Source organism: Trachemys scripta, chromosome 2 (assembly GCF_013100865.1).
Source record: "Trachemys scripta elegans isolate TJP31775 chromosome 2, CAS_Tse_1.0, whole genome shotgun sequence".
Classification (NCBI taxonomy): Eukaryota; Metazoa; Chordata; order Testudines; family Emydidae; genus Trachemys; species Trachemys scripta.
In genome coordinates, this window is record NC_048299.1 from 92,968,680 (window position 1) to 92,985,884 (window position 17,205).

At 43.2% G+C, this 17,205-nt stretch overlaps 1 protein-coding gene across 2 annotated transcripts in view; it reads right to left on the reverse strand.

The window, feature by feature from the left end:
• The window catches only part of EGFR (epidermal growth factor receptor), a 228,368-nt gene that overhangs the window by 62,456 nt on the left and 148,707 nt on the right, over positions 1-17,205 (reverse strand). For both annotated transcript variants that reach the window (XM_034761273.1, XM_034761274.1), the window contains exons 2-5: positions 11,853-12,004; positions 9,720-9,912; positions 8,895-9,029; positions 3,092-3,160 (exon numbers count right to left, since the gene is read on the reverse strand). In XM_034761273.1, the coding sequence (XP_034617164.1) occupies positions 3,092-3,160; positions 8,895-9,029; positions 9,720-9,912; positions 11,853-12,004 (549 nt within the window). The remainder of the gene's footprint in view (positions 1-3,091; positions 3,161-8,894; positions 9,030-9,719; positions 9,913-11,852; positions 12,005-17,205) is intronic.

Sequence of the window (17,205 nt, forward strand, 5' to 3'; positions counted from 1 at the left end):
CGGGGTCAGCGCGCGGTGCTGCCTCCCCCTCCACCAGGGGCGTGCAGAGACTTGCCAGCAGCATCCGGCTGCTTCCAGGAACTTGGGCTAAGTTTTCCTCTCTGTTATGCAGCTCCCATATGGTTTGCGCCAATATAACCGAGAGGAAAATTTTGGACCAGAAGCTGTTTCTAATACCAAAGCAATCATCTGCAACAATTTTTAGTATCAAAATCATCTGGACTAGAATAGTGAAAAAAAATCAATCATTGATTAATGTGGGTTTGCACTACTGCCCTGGGAAGGACAGAACCAGAACTGCTCAACTATGCATCCTTCACGGCGAATTGATTTTCCTTAGATTCAATGGGGAGGTGCCTGTGCTTTTTGAGCAGGAGGATTTGATTTCTAACCCGCTGAGTGGTCACAGTGTACAGCAGGGGTTCTCAACCTTTTTCTTTCTGAGGCTTGTCCCAACATGCTATAAAAACTCCACAGCCCACCTGTGGCATAGCAGCTGGTTTTGTGCATTTAAAAGCCAGGGCCGGCATTAGGGGGTAGCAAGCAGGACAATTGCCTGGGGCCTCATGCCACAGGGGCCCCCACAGAGCTACACTGCTCAGGCTTCGGCTTCAGCCTTGGGTGGCGGGGCTCAGGGCCTGGGCTTCAGCCCCAGGTGGCAGGGCTTTGGCTTTCTGCCCTGGGCCCCAGCGAGTCTAATGCTGGCCCTACTTGGCAGCCCCCCTGAAACCTGCTCACCCCCCTTCCCCCAGGGGCCTCGGACCCCTGGTTGAGAACGACTGGTGTGCAGCAGGGTGTCAACTGTGAAATTCCCAAATGGGCACAGAGTAGTTAAAATATTTTAAAAATTCTTGTACCTCAGAAATAGTCACACTGCAGATCAATCACAGTTAACACTTAAATCATCCGAGAATGGCACTCTGCTACAGAGTAATCAACCAGTATAGGCTTGTTTCTTTTCTCTTCTATTTTTTTGTTTTAATTTGTTATTATTTACTTTTTCTTTCTGTTAAACTTTTGCACCTAAGCTTTATTATTTTGTGATCTCATATTTGTAACCAAATACTACATTTTCAAGGAAACATATTATCTCCAAAATACACATAACTGGTGTAGCAGCAACTCCTCCACACAACCAGAAACAGTGGGATAAAAGACACATTGTTTTACAACAACAGAGTTTTCATATCATTTTCGTAAGCATCAGCAGGGGTGTAAAACAGCTTATCATTCTGAGAACAATTGACAAAAGCTTCCCACTGGCAGTATATCATGGCAAATGTTTATGTTTTGTGCAGTATCTTCCACATTTTTTCAAGGATGGAAAGAAATCTGACATAAAAATTTCCCACATATGGGATGCATTTCTGATAGGCCAATTTCATAAAAAGCTTAACAAAATGAGTGTTAATTGCTAAATAAGCCCCATCATGCAAACACATATGTACACATGCTTAACTTTATGCACCCTTGAGTAACCCCATTGAAGTCAATAAATCTACTTACAATATGTATGATTAAGCACATGCGTAAATGTTTGCAGGATCAGGATCTAAATTTCTTAAGCCTAAAGGTTAGTATTACCTCTGGACACCATGTTAACAGTGGACATGATCCTGCAAGTGCTTTGCACGTGGAACCACTATTTACATCAATGTGCACAGAGTAACTGCAGAATTTGTCCCACAATATCCAGCATAGCAGCTGTGAAGGATTGAGAAGTGAAGCCACTAGAGCTGGTTGAAAAGCTTTGAAACTGATGAAAAAATGAGGGTGGGGGAGAGGAATATTTGAGTGTTTTTTTCCAACCTGCTCTAGAAGCTATGTAGATCTTACCTGATACCTTAATTGTGAGCAAGATGCTCAAATTTAAATACATTTGTAGGGCTGGATTCTGCTGTCACTTATGTAGATTTAAATCAGAAGTACTTCCACTAAACTCAGTGGAATTATGCTACTGTAGAGCCGGTATAAGACAAGAATAAGGACCCATAGCATTTCCCTGAATGCAGACTAACTACACATATTATAAAGCAGTGAAATAATAAACTATCAAAAGAAACAAAGTATTCAAAGTACATTCCCCATCAGTCTTTATATACTGAAAAGTAAAATCCTCACAAGAACTTTAAGTGTCTCTAAACATCTTGTGTTGTTGTTCTCTTGATGCCCATAGTAAGCATCCAATGTGCAAAATTACAGGGTAAAGGGTGTTCAGCCTATGAGTGACGGGACTGCCTAAGGATTCCGAAGTGCTCTATAAATAATTAGGACACCTCTCCCATGCTGTGAATCCCCTGGGCCATGCACCCTTTAAAGGCCATCACTTCATTTTCTGAGAGTGGTCAGGACTTGCTTTATATGCCTGCAGGGTATACGAGTGTGACCTTTTCTGACTATCTGGTATTCATGTTGGAAGGAATTCTACAAAGGGGATTTAAAAAACAACAACACAGAAGTGGTGAGTTATTCCCATTCTCAGCCTAAAATATTATGTAACAGTTTGAATGTTAATACACAGTCATTCTACTTGAAACAATAGAAGTGGAGAAAATTCACATTACAGCTACTTCATTATCCCTTTATAATTACTAAGGCCTATATTTTGGGGAAAAGCTAAGGGAGGCAGGAAAAGTGCTTCTAAAACTTAAAGTGTCACGCAAAGACTGAGCATTCATGGAGAAATCTCAGTCCAGTCCAAACTATTTGGGGGTTTCTGTGCTGTTCACCAGGCCCCCTTTCTTTCCACATATGTGGCCGCTCAATGAGGAGCTGCAATGGCTTTTGTTTGCCTTTTGTTTGCTATACAAGAAGAGCACTGCGTGCATATACAAAAACATAGTGGAAGTTACTACTGCAAGGATCATTATTAACAATCACTCAGATACCTGATGGATTGCTAGGGGAGCATGCCACCCATGTCTGCGGTGGGCTTATGGGTCCTCAGGGCAGTGGAGGGGAGCATAGTGTTTTCCATAAAACACTGGCCATCACATCAGGACTTGACAGGGACATTATTCAGTGAATAATAAACAAACAAATACCTAAAAGCATACAGTCACGGATATTTTAAATTAATCTCTGGACTTACATGTCTGGCAGTTCTCTATGCCGGCACCCCAACAGTGATCTTCTGTACAATTTGCATGACACTTGGAACCTAAAATGTAAATGTTACATTGATTGGAAAACCTTTATGATGTAACATGCAATTGTTAGATAACACACCAGGGCTGTCAGGAACTGAATCTTAGTCTTTCAGTCACAACATATCCCCCATGTGCCTGTTACTACAGCTACAGGAGAGCTTCTGTGCCACACACTGAATGATGAGGATAAAAATAAACAAGAAATAGATACCCATTCAGTAAGCACTGTCCATCCTGTGTACTGAATGAGGCAGGGGTCCTGTGGAAAAAACGTATACGATCCTGTAATTAATTGCATCTTAATGCGTACGCATATATGGGTGGAGGGGCGGCAGGAAGGGTGGAGCATGAGGGAGATGGAACATCTTAAGTCTGGCATTTCCTAATGTTTGATTGCTTGACTTTACCACTGTAACTTTCTTCTAACATACTCTTCTTATTGTGATTCCCTATGTTTTTAAAGAAGCAAATTGAAAAAACAGAAATTCTATCATAGGGAACCAGAGTGACCCCAGCATAGGTCATTGGCAGGGCTGGGATATTCAATCCACAGCACATAGCTCTATTGCTTGAGCTAATGGTGTAATGGTACTAGTAGGCAGTTATTCTTTATGTGGATCAGCCACTAGAGAAGGAGGGGAGACACACTTTGCCTGTGGATTTCATAACTATTTTGCTGACAGCAGAGAAATATTGAGACTGGATTCTATTCCAGGCTTTGGAGGGGAGTGTAATTTACTGGTTACAAACCCTTCTTTCCCTGTCACCACCCATCTGTCTCTGTCCTTCTCTGCTCCTCTCCATCCCCAACTCCTAACTTTGTCCCTTTCTGTTCACATCCCTCTCCACCCCACCAGCTCCTGTATCAGTCTCCCTCTATTCTTATTCTCCCTGGGCCTCTCTGTGCCTGTTCTGCTCCTCACCCCCGGCTCCACTACCTCCTGCTCTTCCCCCTCTACATTTAAGTCAGGTTGCTTCCTCTTACTGCTTCACACTGCCTATGTTCCAGCGGGGGGGGGGGGGGGGGGGGGGGGGGCAAGGGGGGCACAGGAGAGAGAGAGAGAGAGAGTCTACCTGCTCTAGGTTCCAGTGCTAGGCACCATAGTGGCTCACAGGACCTGGAAAACTTGCAAGGAAACTTCTGCTTAGCCCCTGAAGCTCTGGGCTGGAGAATACTCAGGGCTCATCTACACTTACAGTGCTGTAGTGCTTAGTGAAGATGCTACCTATGCGGACAGGAGAGTTTCTCCCTAGGACACTGACAGACTAGCTCAGGTCAGAGACATAGGCCAATTCATTTGTGTGTGAATATCAAAGGAATTAAATGTATTAGTATATATTCAGGCCAATTCACTTGTGTGTTAATAGGGATCAAAGGAGATGTTAATTGTATTGCTTTTGCCTATCTACATCCTATTGTTTACTATTACATTACATTAAGCATGCCTGATAATTAAATAACCCTAGATCAAAGTGTGTGTTATAATGTAAGAGTGTAGTCAGGTGTTAGAATTTCATGAAAACTAACTAATACTACTTGTATTGTTTTCACTTATTTATTCCTTTTATAATGTAATGGTAGGCATTTAACTAAATAACTCATCAAATGCAAATGAAGAGGAGTGCTAAATTCAAAGTAACTGACCACTGTGTGGGTTCAGATACTTGTCAGATTGTTGTCTGTGAAAAGAAGCTATCAGCATTGAATCAAAGGAAGATCCTTTATCTCTAGACTGTTTGGATTCTAACAGGATAGAATAATTGAATGAGTAGACGGAGACCTCCAGAATTATTCTGGGTAGCCCTGGAAAAGACTTTTGGGAAACTGGAAGATTACTACATCTCTGCTATCATTTTGGACTTACAAACTTTGACTCACCTGTTATTATATTTTACATGCTTTAACCTCTCAATAATTCATTCTTTTTTCTTAGCTAATAAACCTATAGTTAGTTTACTATAGAATTGGCTGCCAGCGAGGTCTTTGGTGTAAGATTCTGAGTACCAACTGATCTGGGAGTAAGTGACTGGTCATGTGGGACTGGGAGAAACCTGATGGGGTATGATTTTTGGTTTATGTGACCATCATCACTAAGTTCAGTTTGTCTGGGTGACAAGCTAGGCTGGAGAGGCTAAGGGGACTGTCTGTGACTCCATGGTAAGACTGGTATAGTGATCCAGGAGTTCACGCTTGTTATTGGCTTGGTGAAATCTAATAATAGAATATACCACCAGTCTGGGGTATCTGCCTTTGTTTTCTGACAGTCTGCCCTGAGACAGGCACTCACACTTGTGAGCCACTCCAGACAGCATGACAGTCCTGTCACCATAAGTACTCCACACTGGTAGCTGTGTTGACAGGAGAAGCCCTCTCAGCACTGAGTTTGGTCGATATAACTGCATCACTCAGGGGTGTGGATTTTCTACACCCTGGAGAAACATAGTTATACTCACATAAGTTTGTACTGTAGACCGGGGCTCAGTTACTTTAGGGCAGGGGTCTCAAACTCAGATGACCTGGAGGGCCGCATGAGGACTAGTGCATTGGCCCGAGGACCGCATCACTGACACCCACCACTTGCTGCCCCGGCCCCGCCCCCACTCCACCCCTTCCATGAGGCCCCGCCCCTGCCCCGCCTCACCTCTTCTCGCCCCTTCCCTGCCCCCATTCCAACCCCTTCCCTGAAGTCCTCACCCCAACTCTGCCCCCTCCCTGTCCCCAGGGGGTGCAGGAGCGGTGTGGGGTGTGGAGGGGGTTCAGGGCAGGGAGTTGAGGTGCAGAAGGTGTGCAGGGTGCAGCGGGGGCTCAGGGCAGGGAGTGCAGGAGGTGTGTAGGGTGTGGCAGGAGGCTCTGGGCAGTGGGTTGGGGTGCAGTGTGTGGCAGGGGGCTCAGGGCAGGGAGTTGGGGTGCAGAAGGGGTGTGGGGGTCTGGGCTCCGGCCCGGCGCTGCTTACTTAGAGTGGTTTTGGGGTGGCAGTTCCGCGCACCGCAGCCAGGGCAGGCTCCTTGCCTGCCTGCCCTGTCCCCGGCCCCGGTCCGCTCCACTCCAGGAAGCAGCTGGAGTCCCTGGGGCGGGAGGGGAAACGGCACCATGTGCTGCTCTTGCTGCTCCTCTGGGTACCTCCCCCAAAGCTCCCATTGGCCGCGGTTCCCAGTTCCCAGCCAATGGGAGCTACAAGAGCACGGAGCCCTCTACTTGCCTCCTACCCCCCTGCCTGGGGCTGCAGGGACATACAGTAGTTCAGCCGCTTCAGGGAGCTGCATGGGGCTCTTGGTGGCACGGGGTAGGCGGTGGGGGACCGTGGGGAGCTTGGCGGGCCGCACGAAAGAACCCCACAGGCCGCATGCAGTCTGCGGGCTGCGTGTTTGAGACCCCTGCTTTAGGGGATGGCACATGCAGAGTCTGGTTGGCACACAGGAGTTGTAAGGAGATGGAGCATGTCCAGTACAGAGAATATGACTGTCATACTATATCAAGCCTCTTCTGAGCATGTGTGAACTGTGATTTTTCAGAGGCTTATAAATAACTTGGCTAAATTTGGATGAATGTTCAGATGAATGGCAAAAGGCACATTCCTGACATCAGGGCACCCCCAATCCCCTGACAAATTTCAAATGCCTGCTCCAAAGTATGGAGTTTCTCAACAAAATGGTTGAAATAATTATTTTAATAAAAACAAAATTACTTATTTTCTCCTAATCTTGTTCTCAGAAGTAGCTCAACCTTTTTAGCTGAAACTTTTCAGCCACATGTATATGTTATTGGACTATTACCTCAGTTAAGAATGCTGTATATAATGCTGAATTAACAAAGCTGATTTTCTGAAGGAAAAATCAGAATTCTAAATTTTTAAAATTTCTTATATAAAATAAATAAAACTAAGAACTTGCCAATTAGTGTTTGCTATTGATACTGTAGATGTGTAGGTAGTCAGTTAGCAGGTAGAATTAGAGCCCTAACTTGAAGAGCATGTGTATCTGCAATCTGCATCTAGAACTGGGCAGAATGGAACATGAAACGAATACATCATCTCTGGGAACTAAAAACTGAAACTCTTCACCTTGAAACTCTGTATGGTTAGAGCTCATGGCCAGATAGTAATTTGTCATGTAAATCAATGTTTTTTGAATAATACATCGCTGACAACAAAACAAATATGACTGTATTTGCAAACGATTGGCAACATTTACTCAAACCACAGGGTAATTTGTACCCTGACTTAATTACTTTTGTCTCCACAGCTCTGACAAAAGTAGTTCTCAGCACTGAACTATGCAGCACACATACAATTAATGAAAACAAGTAAGGGTAAAATAATAATATATGGAGATATACCTATCTCATAGAGCTGGAAGGGACCCTGAAAGGTCATCGAGTCCAGCCCCCTGCCTTCACTAGCAAGACCAAGTACTGATTTTGCCCCAGATCCTTAAGTGGACTCTTCAATTATTGAACTCACAACCCTGGGTTTAGCAGGCCAATGCTCAAACCACTGAACAAACTAACTGATCTGTAAAGTTAGTACAGGCCTTCCAATCATTATCCCTACCCCCTTATTTTTTTATTGTTGTTTTTGTTGCTTTGTTTTGCTTTGTATTTTTGTTTATTTTCTAATGACAAGTAAAATCCCAGGGACACAATTATCTTGCATGCTCATTATTTAAAAAGAAAAATGGCTGCCTGAACAGATTAATCTGAAACTCACTACATTTAAGGAGTATTTCTTTCTAGGACAGTTTTGTTCAGCTCGTAACACCTGGCTCTTTCCAACCCCCTCACTGCCAAAATAGCTGAATAAGTGTCAATACTTGTCTAATAACTGACTGATTTACTGTTGGACCAAAGGGATTCAAGTTTAAAAGTTATAGGTTAAAATTTCCATAGTATTCAGGGCCAAGCTCTGCTGACTTACACCTCCTGCAATCCCATTGACTGCAGTGGGGTTCCAGGGTGTATGTCAACAGTGTGTGTCTTGCTAGTGCTTAGTCAATTACTCAACTGAAGTAGATCAGAAAATACACATTGTGCCAATCTGTAGTGCCAAAAATGCCCAAGAATTAAAACAAACTCTTTTCTCCCCTCTTAAAATGTTGTGAGCTGAATTTAGATCTTACAAAGGATTAACAGTACTAGCTTGGGTCAGATATAAGCATGGGTACATGTCATGTAAGCTTTCAAATCTACACCTACCTCCATGCTGATCTAAAGTATCGCTATTTATCCATTTCTGGTCTTCATTTTTGCAAAGATTTCCTAATACTGTCAAACCATGTGTAGAGTTCATGATAGTCACAAATAGGAATTAGGGCCTCAACCCAGCAATGCATTTAAGCACCTTGGGAGTACCCACATGCTTAAAATTAAGCATACGCTTAACAGCTTTGCTGAATCAGGGCCTTATGCTGTAAATTTAAAATCATTGGAAAGAAAATGTGTATGCGTTATATTGATGTGTGTCATTTTCACGGAAGCAGCACACATTTAAGGCCCAACCCAAAGCCCACTGATATCAATGGGAGCCAATCCATTGGCTTCAGTGTGCCTTGGATCAGTCTCTTAGGTCCAAATCTTGGTCCTAGTAAATTCAATAACAAAATATAATTGATTTCAATGTGAGTAGGATTTGAAGTCAATGCATTTACATAAAAGTGTTTGCAGAAATGGGACTCTATAATGCAATAAGTAGGTTGATGGTACTGCTGTCTGTAATAGAGTGACTACTGTTTTGTTAAATGTATACTTACAATTAGACAGATTATTTTGATCTTCCAACAGCAGTACAGCGTTTTTGTTCAAATCAATAATGTCATCCCACAGAACTGTGTGCATGTTGCACAGTTGTGGATTGTTGCTGATTTTAACTCCTCCATTAAGAATTTCTGCAAAAGAAAAACAGGACAAAAATGAAGCAATTGCATGATCGCTCTCTTTCTTCCTTCATGAAAAGGAGATAAACACACTCATCAGATGCCATGTTAATGGAAAAGGACAATCTACAATATCTTATTACACTTGAAAGAAGGCATAACTAACTGTCGAATAAGGGTCCAGTACTGCAGCCTTTGCACATCCAACCCTCTTCCCCCCAAGTGAAGCCAATGGAAATTATGGATGTGCACAAAATGCAAAATTGGGTGTCAAAACCGAGTGGCTGAAATTTTCAAGAGTGAGTTGTGATTCTCGGTGTCTCCATTTCTGGGTGTTCAGACTGAAGCACTTTGACGTTCTCAACACTTTCTGAAAATCAAGCCCCCTCTAAGACATCTCAAATTGGCACAAAAAATATCTGTTTTGGGCCAACATTCATTACTCTGCAACTCTATAGGGCCTAAGTGGATTCACCCCCTGAGGTCCTAGGCCTATGCATTGTAAAACAAGGAACTTTCCATCACTATCAGTAACCTGGGTAGTTATAAAGTGGGCAGGTATTTGAATAAACTACATTTAACTTCTGTCAGAGTGTCTCATTTGGAAAAGGACTTCTTAAATGAAGCTTTTCATAAAGATCTGGGAGTTTCCTTCAAATAAAGTAACAGTTCACAACCACATTGTCTGCCCCACCACTTCACCTGATAACCGTTTCATTGGCAGCTCCTTGAGTCCACTGATTTTATTTATATCTGTGTGATAATTGGATAAAATTGCCAGTGCATAAAAGTTCTCAAAAAGCACATTTCCTCGGATGATCTGGAGATTGTCCAGTGGAATGCTATCCACATTGTTGAGTGCTATTAACACGTAGCCTGCAACCTCCTGTATGGTCTGAGGAAAATCAGAAAGAACAAAACATTAAGTGTCATTGTGTCAAGCTGTTTCTCTAAGCTGTTTGCTGAGAGGAAAACAAGTTTCATTTGAAGAGATTATCACCTCAGAACTCAGATCAGTGACCCACCCATGCATCTCTGGTAACCCACAGCTCTTTATTTTTTACACACAGGTGAGCTACATTTGATATAATTACTCCCATAATCTCTCTGCATTCAAAAATATTGTAACCTGATAACCAAGCACGAAATAAACTGAGTATTGAAAACACATTATTTCAAAAGCACAAATCTGAGGAAGGATGATCTAGTGCAGGGCTTCTCAAACTTCATTGCACTGCGACCCCCCTTCTGACAACAAAAATTACTACATGACCCCAGGAGAGGGGACTGAAGCCTGAGCCCGCCTGAGCCCACCCAAGCCCCGCTGCTCCCGGCAGAGGGGCCAAAGCCCGAGCCTCATCATCCTGGGAAGGGGGGCCCCAAAGCAATGCCCAAGGGCTTCATCCCCAGGCACGGGGCCTGTAACCTGAGCCCCGCAGCCCAGGGCTGAAGCTGAAGCCTGAGCCCTGGGTGGTGGGGCTCAGGCTTTGGCCCTGAACAGTGGGGCTCAGGCTTCAGCCCCAGCCAGTCTAACGCCAGCCCTGGCAACCCCATTAAAATGGGGTCATGACCCACTCTGGGGTCCCAACCCACAGTTTGAGAACCACTGATCTAGTGTGTAAGGTATCAAACTGGCAGTCAGGAGAGCTGAGTTCTACTCAGGGCCGGCTCCAGGCACCAGCCCAGCAAGCAGGTGCTTGGGGCAGCCAACGGAGAGGGGTGGCACGTCCAGCTCTTCGGTGGCAATATGGCAGTGGGTCCCTCACTCCCTCTAGGAGTGAAGGACCAGCCGCCGAATTGCTGCCGAAGTCTGAAGCGGCGGCAGTAGAGATCAAGATCGCGATCACGGCTTTTTTTCCTTTTCTTTTTTTCTTTTTGCTGCTTGGGGCAGCAAAAACCCTGGAGCCAGCCCTGGTTCTACTCCCAGCTGTTCCACAACCTTCCTGTGCCATCTGGTTGCGCCATGCCTGGCACTTTTTTCAATACATCCAGTAAAATATTTATGTCTCTTTCTTTTCCATTCCCTCCCAACAATAGTTCATTCACTTGTGCATGGACATGAGCACGAGACAAATGTAGTAATGAAAAGTAATTCATGCATTATTGTCTAGGATTATCCTTGAAGGTCACTCAAAATTATTGTCTGGACAGAACACAGCTGGCTTACTTGGTGCAGGAACGTATTGCACAAGTAATGATGGATGGTGATGTTACATGTCTTGGTTTCTAGTTATTAGGGAGATTACATCTTTTACCAGGTATCACCAAGGCAGTAGAATGCTCCAGCTAATGATAGGTCATTTTCAGTGAAGAGCCATCAACACTGCAGTTTGCTTCACTGGTCTGACAACCCTCAAATTTGGTTATCTTTAGGGCACAGTGCAGAGCTTTTTCATTTCCCTTGGGAGCATGGGGGGGAAGGGGAACAGGAGTGCAATACTTTTCCCATTTAAAATAATTACTTTTGAGCAGTGGGTGATGAGCATGAGAAAAACTGCTTGCTAGGTGCTGTGAAATCATTAATATAAGTACAGTGTATCCTAGGATAGACTGGTATTTTAGAATTCCATTCGGTGATGTCTCTAATTGACAATCAGTAACTGTGTGTTTAAACAGGTTTTACATTTGTCACCACATTTTATATATATATATATATATATATATATATATATATATATATATATATGACCTTCAAAAACAATTCAATTCCTTAAACAGGCAACTCATCAGACTAGAAAAATATCTCGATTAGGAGTTAACCTCTCTTGAGGTTGTGCACATCTCACCAATGCACATTGTGTGCTGGATCAGAGCAATGTGATTAGCTACACTAACCTTCAGGAATGAAAGATCATGATCGTGTGTCACATATGTGATCTCCAGATTGCCAAGCACCACCTCACAATTGTTATACATCCTTTGCAGGCTGGTGAAATGGTCCTCCATGTTCCCCAGCTGGGTCAGCTTGTTATTTGTTCCTTGACAAACTGGGGGGAGAAAGAAAGCAGCATGAAACAAGGATGAACACATACAGAATGGGCAGCTACTGTCCAGCCACCTTTACAAGCATTAAACCAGTATAAATGAAGTGTAAGCGCAGATTGTCATGAAAAACTATACCACCTCTCTATTGCGTTTCCCGCTATCTAATAACTGTAATTAGTTAGGAATGTGCAACATTCCTCAAGATTAGCGATAGATCAAAACGAATATCCCTCCATCATCTACTTTTTGTCATGGAGAGAGCCCAGTGGCCGGCTTCTGATTTTGGGACCCCGATCTAAGCAGCCCCAGGAGTTTTGTACCTGAAACAAAATTAAAATCCACGGTGAATGGCCATGGATTTAATTTCATCAACCTCTATTAAAATGGAACCCTGCTCCGAAAAGTGACTAAAAAGGATGGTGTGGATTTTTATGGCATTGAAATTTGCTCCAATTGCTATTGTGGGAGGGTAGGTGGGTTGTCTTTTCCTCTAAACTCCCAATGCTACAAACTTATCAGACTGTGTCCTTCTAATGCATCATCTTCAGAAAAAAAATACTGCAGTTCAAATTAGGCCCTTGTTTATACCTGTGCTACCTCACAAGGCAATCTAATAATGCTTCACAAACTTAATTAAGGGCATAATTTGGTCTAGGCAATGTATTACTGATGATAAAGAGGCAATATACTGATGATGATGCAAGATAAAGACCCAGCATTACTTTCAGATCCCAGCTTTATGACTGGAAGTTAGAAAAAAAATGTAGTTTTTACTTGTGTATTAAACACATTTGTATTAAATTTACTGAGACATGGAACCCCAAAATACTATGCCTACAGTCACTCTTCACATTAGAACACATGAAGTCAGGAATTTAGAGCCATCAAGTTCTTCCATTCCACTGAACAGAAGGGAGCGCTGACTATTAGCTGTTCAGGCTTGCTGCTGCCAGCCTCACATTCTACTCAGCTGAGGCTGACAGAAACCCCATAATGCCTTGTGCATTAGACAGGGAGCCCTAGGCATTTCCAAACAACTGTGCCCTGTAAGACCATTAAAAGAAATATAGGGCTTCCTTCAGTTCCAGCTCAAAAGTAGTAGAAGCTGCAGGCTTGTGACTCCATGCCACAACATGGGGGTCAAAGAAGGTCCTGTCCCTCAGAAGAGTCTATGGATTGGGGAAAAGACATATTCTGAATGGCCTGAAGCTCCTTTCTGGGCTGCTTTAGGCAAAGCCAGTGGCCACCTGACACAGGCTCAAAAAGCCAGAGGTGAGAGATACGAGGGTACACAGTGAGGGCAATGGAACATATTGAGTTTATTGAACCCCAATTCTCCGCGCAAGCTGACAGGGGTTGTTTTGCTGCCTGCCCCTGCCAATCAAAGCTGCAGGATTCAGCTTGGGAATCCCAAACAAACTGAGTCCTGCAGGGTTCACACTGCTCTAGCCCATGATAAACATTTGGATGCCTGATTGATGAGAGAGTTGTACTGACATACTTTTGCCTTGGAGCACAAAAATACTTAATGATGCCTAAGTCTGCATCTTCAGTGGGGAGCCAAGTGGCTCCACACAGAGCGCTGCTGAGGTTATGTATGTTTAGGATGGGGCAAAGGAAAAATTAGTACTTGCTTGGCATTCTATTATCCCCTTTTTAGCAAAACTAGTGGAACTGTCAAAAATTTGCACAGTGCATTTAACCATAACAAAAGAATGGCACTTCAAGTGCTTTTGTGTGAAATGCTTTGTCATCCAACTGTTCAATTCAGTATTACATAACAGAACCCTCTCTGACCACTCCCTACCCCCACGCCCCATTCATCCCATCATTCCCCAGGTTATTTTTCCATAGCTAAAATTAAAACATATCTCCATACCACACCAACAAAAGTGAGAGAAGTAGAACAGCGCATGAAACAATGCACATTCAAACACTGTGAACACTTCGGTGCCAGCCACCTTACAAATACACATCCAGGGCCAATTCTGAGCTCACCCATACTGGTGCAAAGCAGGAGCGACTTCATGTACACCTCTACCCCAATATAACGCGACCCGATATAACACGAATTTGGATATAACGCGGTAAAGCAGCGCTCCGGGGGGTAGGGTGTGGAGGGGGAGTATGAGCTTTTTTTGTGCTTAGGGAAGAAACAATACAAGCTCAGGAAACAACCAGGATGTTAGAGCCAGGGGTGCAGAAATGATACCTGTACAAAATTCACTCCACAATGGATATTTATGTAGTAGAAAGAATAGCCTAATAAAGCAGAGCTAAAAATGAACACATTTTTTATTTCTCAGTACAGTGATCACCATTAAGGAGTTATCCTTTACCCACAGCCAGCACAAAATGATATCAGATACCACACTACTTTGCCTATATTTAAAATAGGTGGTTGGCTCATGTATCACAGCGATAAGTATAGGATAATATGGTGGCATGTGATATTGTTGTGTGGCAACTGTTAGCAAAGGGGATCTTTTTAATAATTACATAATGTAAACCTTGTGTCACTGAACTGTTTCAGAGTGGTAGCCATGTTAGTCTGTATCAGCAAAAACAACGAGGAGTCCTTGTGGCACCTTAAAGACTAACAAATTTATTTGGGCATAAGCTTTCATGGGCTAGAACCCACTTCATCAGATGCATGAAGTGAAAAATACAGGAGCAGTTATAAATACATGAAAGGATGGGGGTTGCTTTACCAAGTGTGAGGTCAGTCTGACGAGACAATTCAATTAACAGCAGGATACCAAGGGAGGAAAAATAACTTTTGAAGTGGTAAGAGAGTGGCCCATTATAGACAGTTGACAAGAAGGCGTGAGTAACATTAAGGAGAAATTAGTATTGGGGAAATTAAGTTTAGGTTTCGTAATGACCCAACCACTCCAAGTCTTTATTCGGGCCTAATCTGATGGTATCCAGTTTGCAAATTAATTCCAGTTCTGCAGTTTCTCGTTGGAGTCTGTTTTTGAAGTTTTTTTGTTGCAGAATTGCCACTTTTAGGTCTGTTATTGAGTGACCAGGGAGACTGAAGTGTTCTCCTACTGGTTTTTGAATGTTAGGATTCCTGATGTCAGATTTGTGTCCGTTTATTCTTTTGCGTAGAAAGTGTCCGGTTTGGCCAATGTATGTTGGAGAGGGGCATTGCTGGCACATGATGGCATATATCACACTGATAGATGTGCAGGTGAATGAGCCCCGGATGGTGTGGCTGATGTGGTTAGGTCCTATGATGGTGTCCCTTGAATAGATATGTGGACAAAGTTGGCACTGGGGTTTGTAGCAGGGTTTGGTTCCTGGGTTGGTATTTCTGTTGTGTGGTTTGTAGTTACTGGTGAGTATTTGCTTCAGATTGAGGGGCTGTCTGTAGGCGAGGACTGGCCTGTCTCCCAAGGTATGTGAGAGTGAGGGATCGTCCTTCAGGATAGGTTGTAGATCCTTAATGATGTGCTAGAGAGGTTTTAGTTGGAGGCTGTAGAGATGGCTAGTGGCATTCTGTTACATTCTTTGTTGGCCCTGTCTTGTAGTAGGTGACTTCTCGGTACCCTTCTGGCTCTGTCAATCTGTTTCTTCAGTTCACCAGGTGGATACTGCTGTTTTAAGAATGCTTGATAGAGATTCTGTAGGTGTTTGTCTCTGTCTGAGGGATCGTAGCAAATGCGGTTGTATCTTAGAGCTTGGCTGTAGACAACGGATCGTGTGATGTGGTCTGGATGAAAGCTGGAGGTATGTAGGTAAGTATAGCAGTCAGTAGGTTTCTGGTATAGGGTGGTGTTTATGTGACCATTGCTTATTAGCATTGTAGTGTCTAGGAAGTGGACCTCTTGTGTGGATTGGTCCAGGCTGAGGTTGATGGTAGGGTGGAATTCCTTGAAATCTTGGTGGAATTCCTCAAGGGCCTCCTTCCCATGGGTTCAGATGATGAAGATGTCATCAATGTGGCGCAAGTAGAGTAGGGGCGTAAGGGGACAAGAGCTGAGGAAGCGTTGTTCTAAGTCAGCCATAAAAGTGTTGGAGCCATGCGGGTACCCATAGCAGTCCCGCTGACTTGAAGGTATAAATTGTCCCCAAATCTGAAATAGTTGTTGAAGAGGACAAAGTTACAAAATTCAGCCACCAGGTTTGCCGTGATGGTATCGGGGATGCTATTCCTGATGGCTTGTAATCCATCTTTGTGTGGAATGTTGGTGTAGAGGGCTTCTACATCCATAGTGGCTAGGACGGTGTTTTCTGGAAGATCACCAAAGGATTGTAGTTTCCTCAGGATAGGAAGGTGTCTTGAAGATAGCTAGATAGCTATATGTTTAAGGTTACTTACGGTCTTTGAACCACACACACAATTCTCATTGATGTCTACACACTGTGTGAGAGGATCAAGAGTAGTACGCGTCCCTTTCATATTTGCTTCAGAACTAGATTGTTTCGTTGATTGAAAAATCCCTTAATCAGACAAGATATTTCAACTCTGATTTCAAACTTCAGCATCCCCAACTTTTACATGTTTAAGAAGTTGCCTTGAGTCCTTTTGATTCAAGCATGAGAACTGTGAATTATCACAGGAGTCGTATGATGGGCCTCTCTCACCACAGGACAGTCATATTAGAAACGCAGAGAGATGGAAACACTACTTAGTACTGAAATACATTGCAGAATGTGTCATTGAGTTGAGATTTGCTATGAAGATGTACAAGCAAAATTTTGTCCTTTTGTTTTCCTCGGCCAACTGAAATGTTATCTCTTAAAACTTCATATTAAAGAATCTGATTCTCAGCTGGCATAAATGGGTGTAGGTGGAAGATCTGACCCTAAAATGGTGTGCATTTAAAATGATCTCTTTGCACCCAATCCAATACAGATGATCAGTAGCAAACAAAGCTTAGGTTAGTCTTGGAGCCAAAGTAGCCTATCAACCTAATCTGATCTTCAGAACTTGACACACAATAAGCCGGACTCTCCCCTAGAGGAGCACTCATTCATGGCACCCTGCCTGTGTTCACTGACCAACAAAGTATTCAAGAATTTTAAATCAGCCACTGAAATCACAAGTATTACTGAGTTAGTAGTTCACCTTTCAGAGATTTACATTAACAATCTCTGAATAAGTTAATTTATGTCTTTTTCTAGCTTAAAGGTAGTTTGGAGCTCTATTAGAACTGACAAAACTGTCTCCAAATCCCATTGTACCATTTTACCA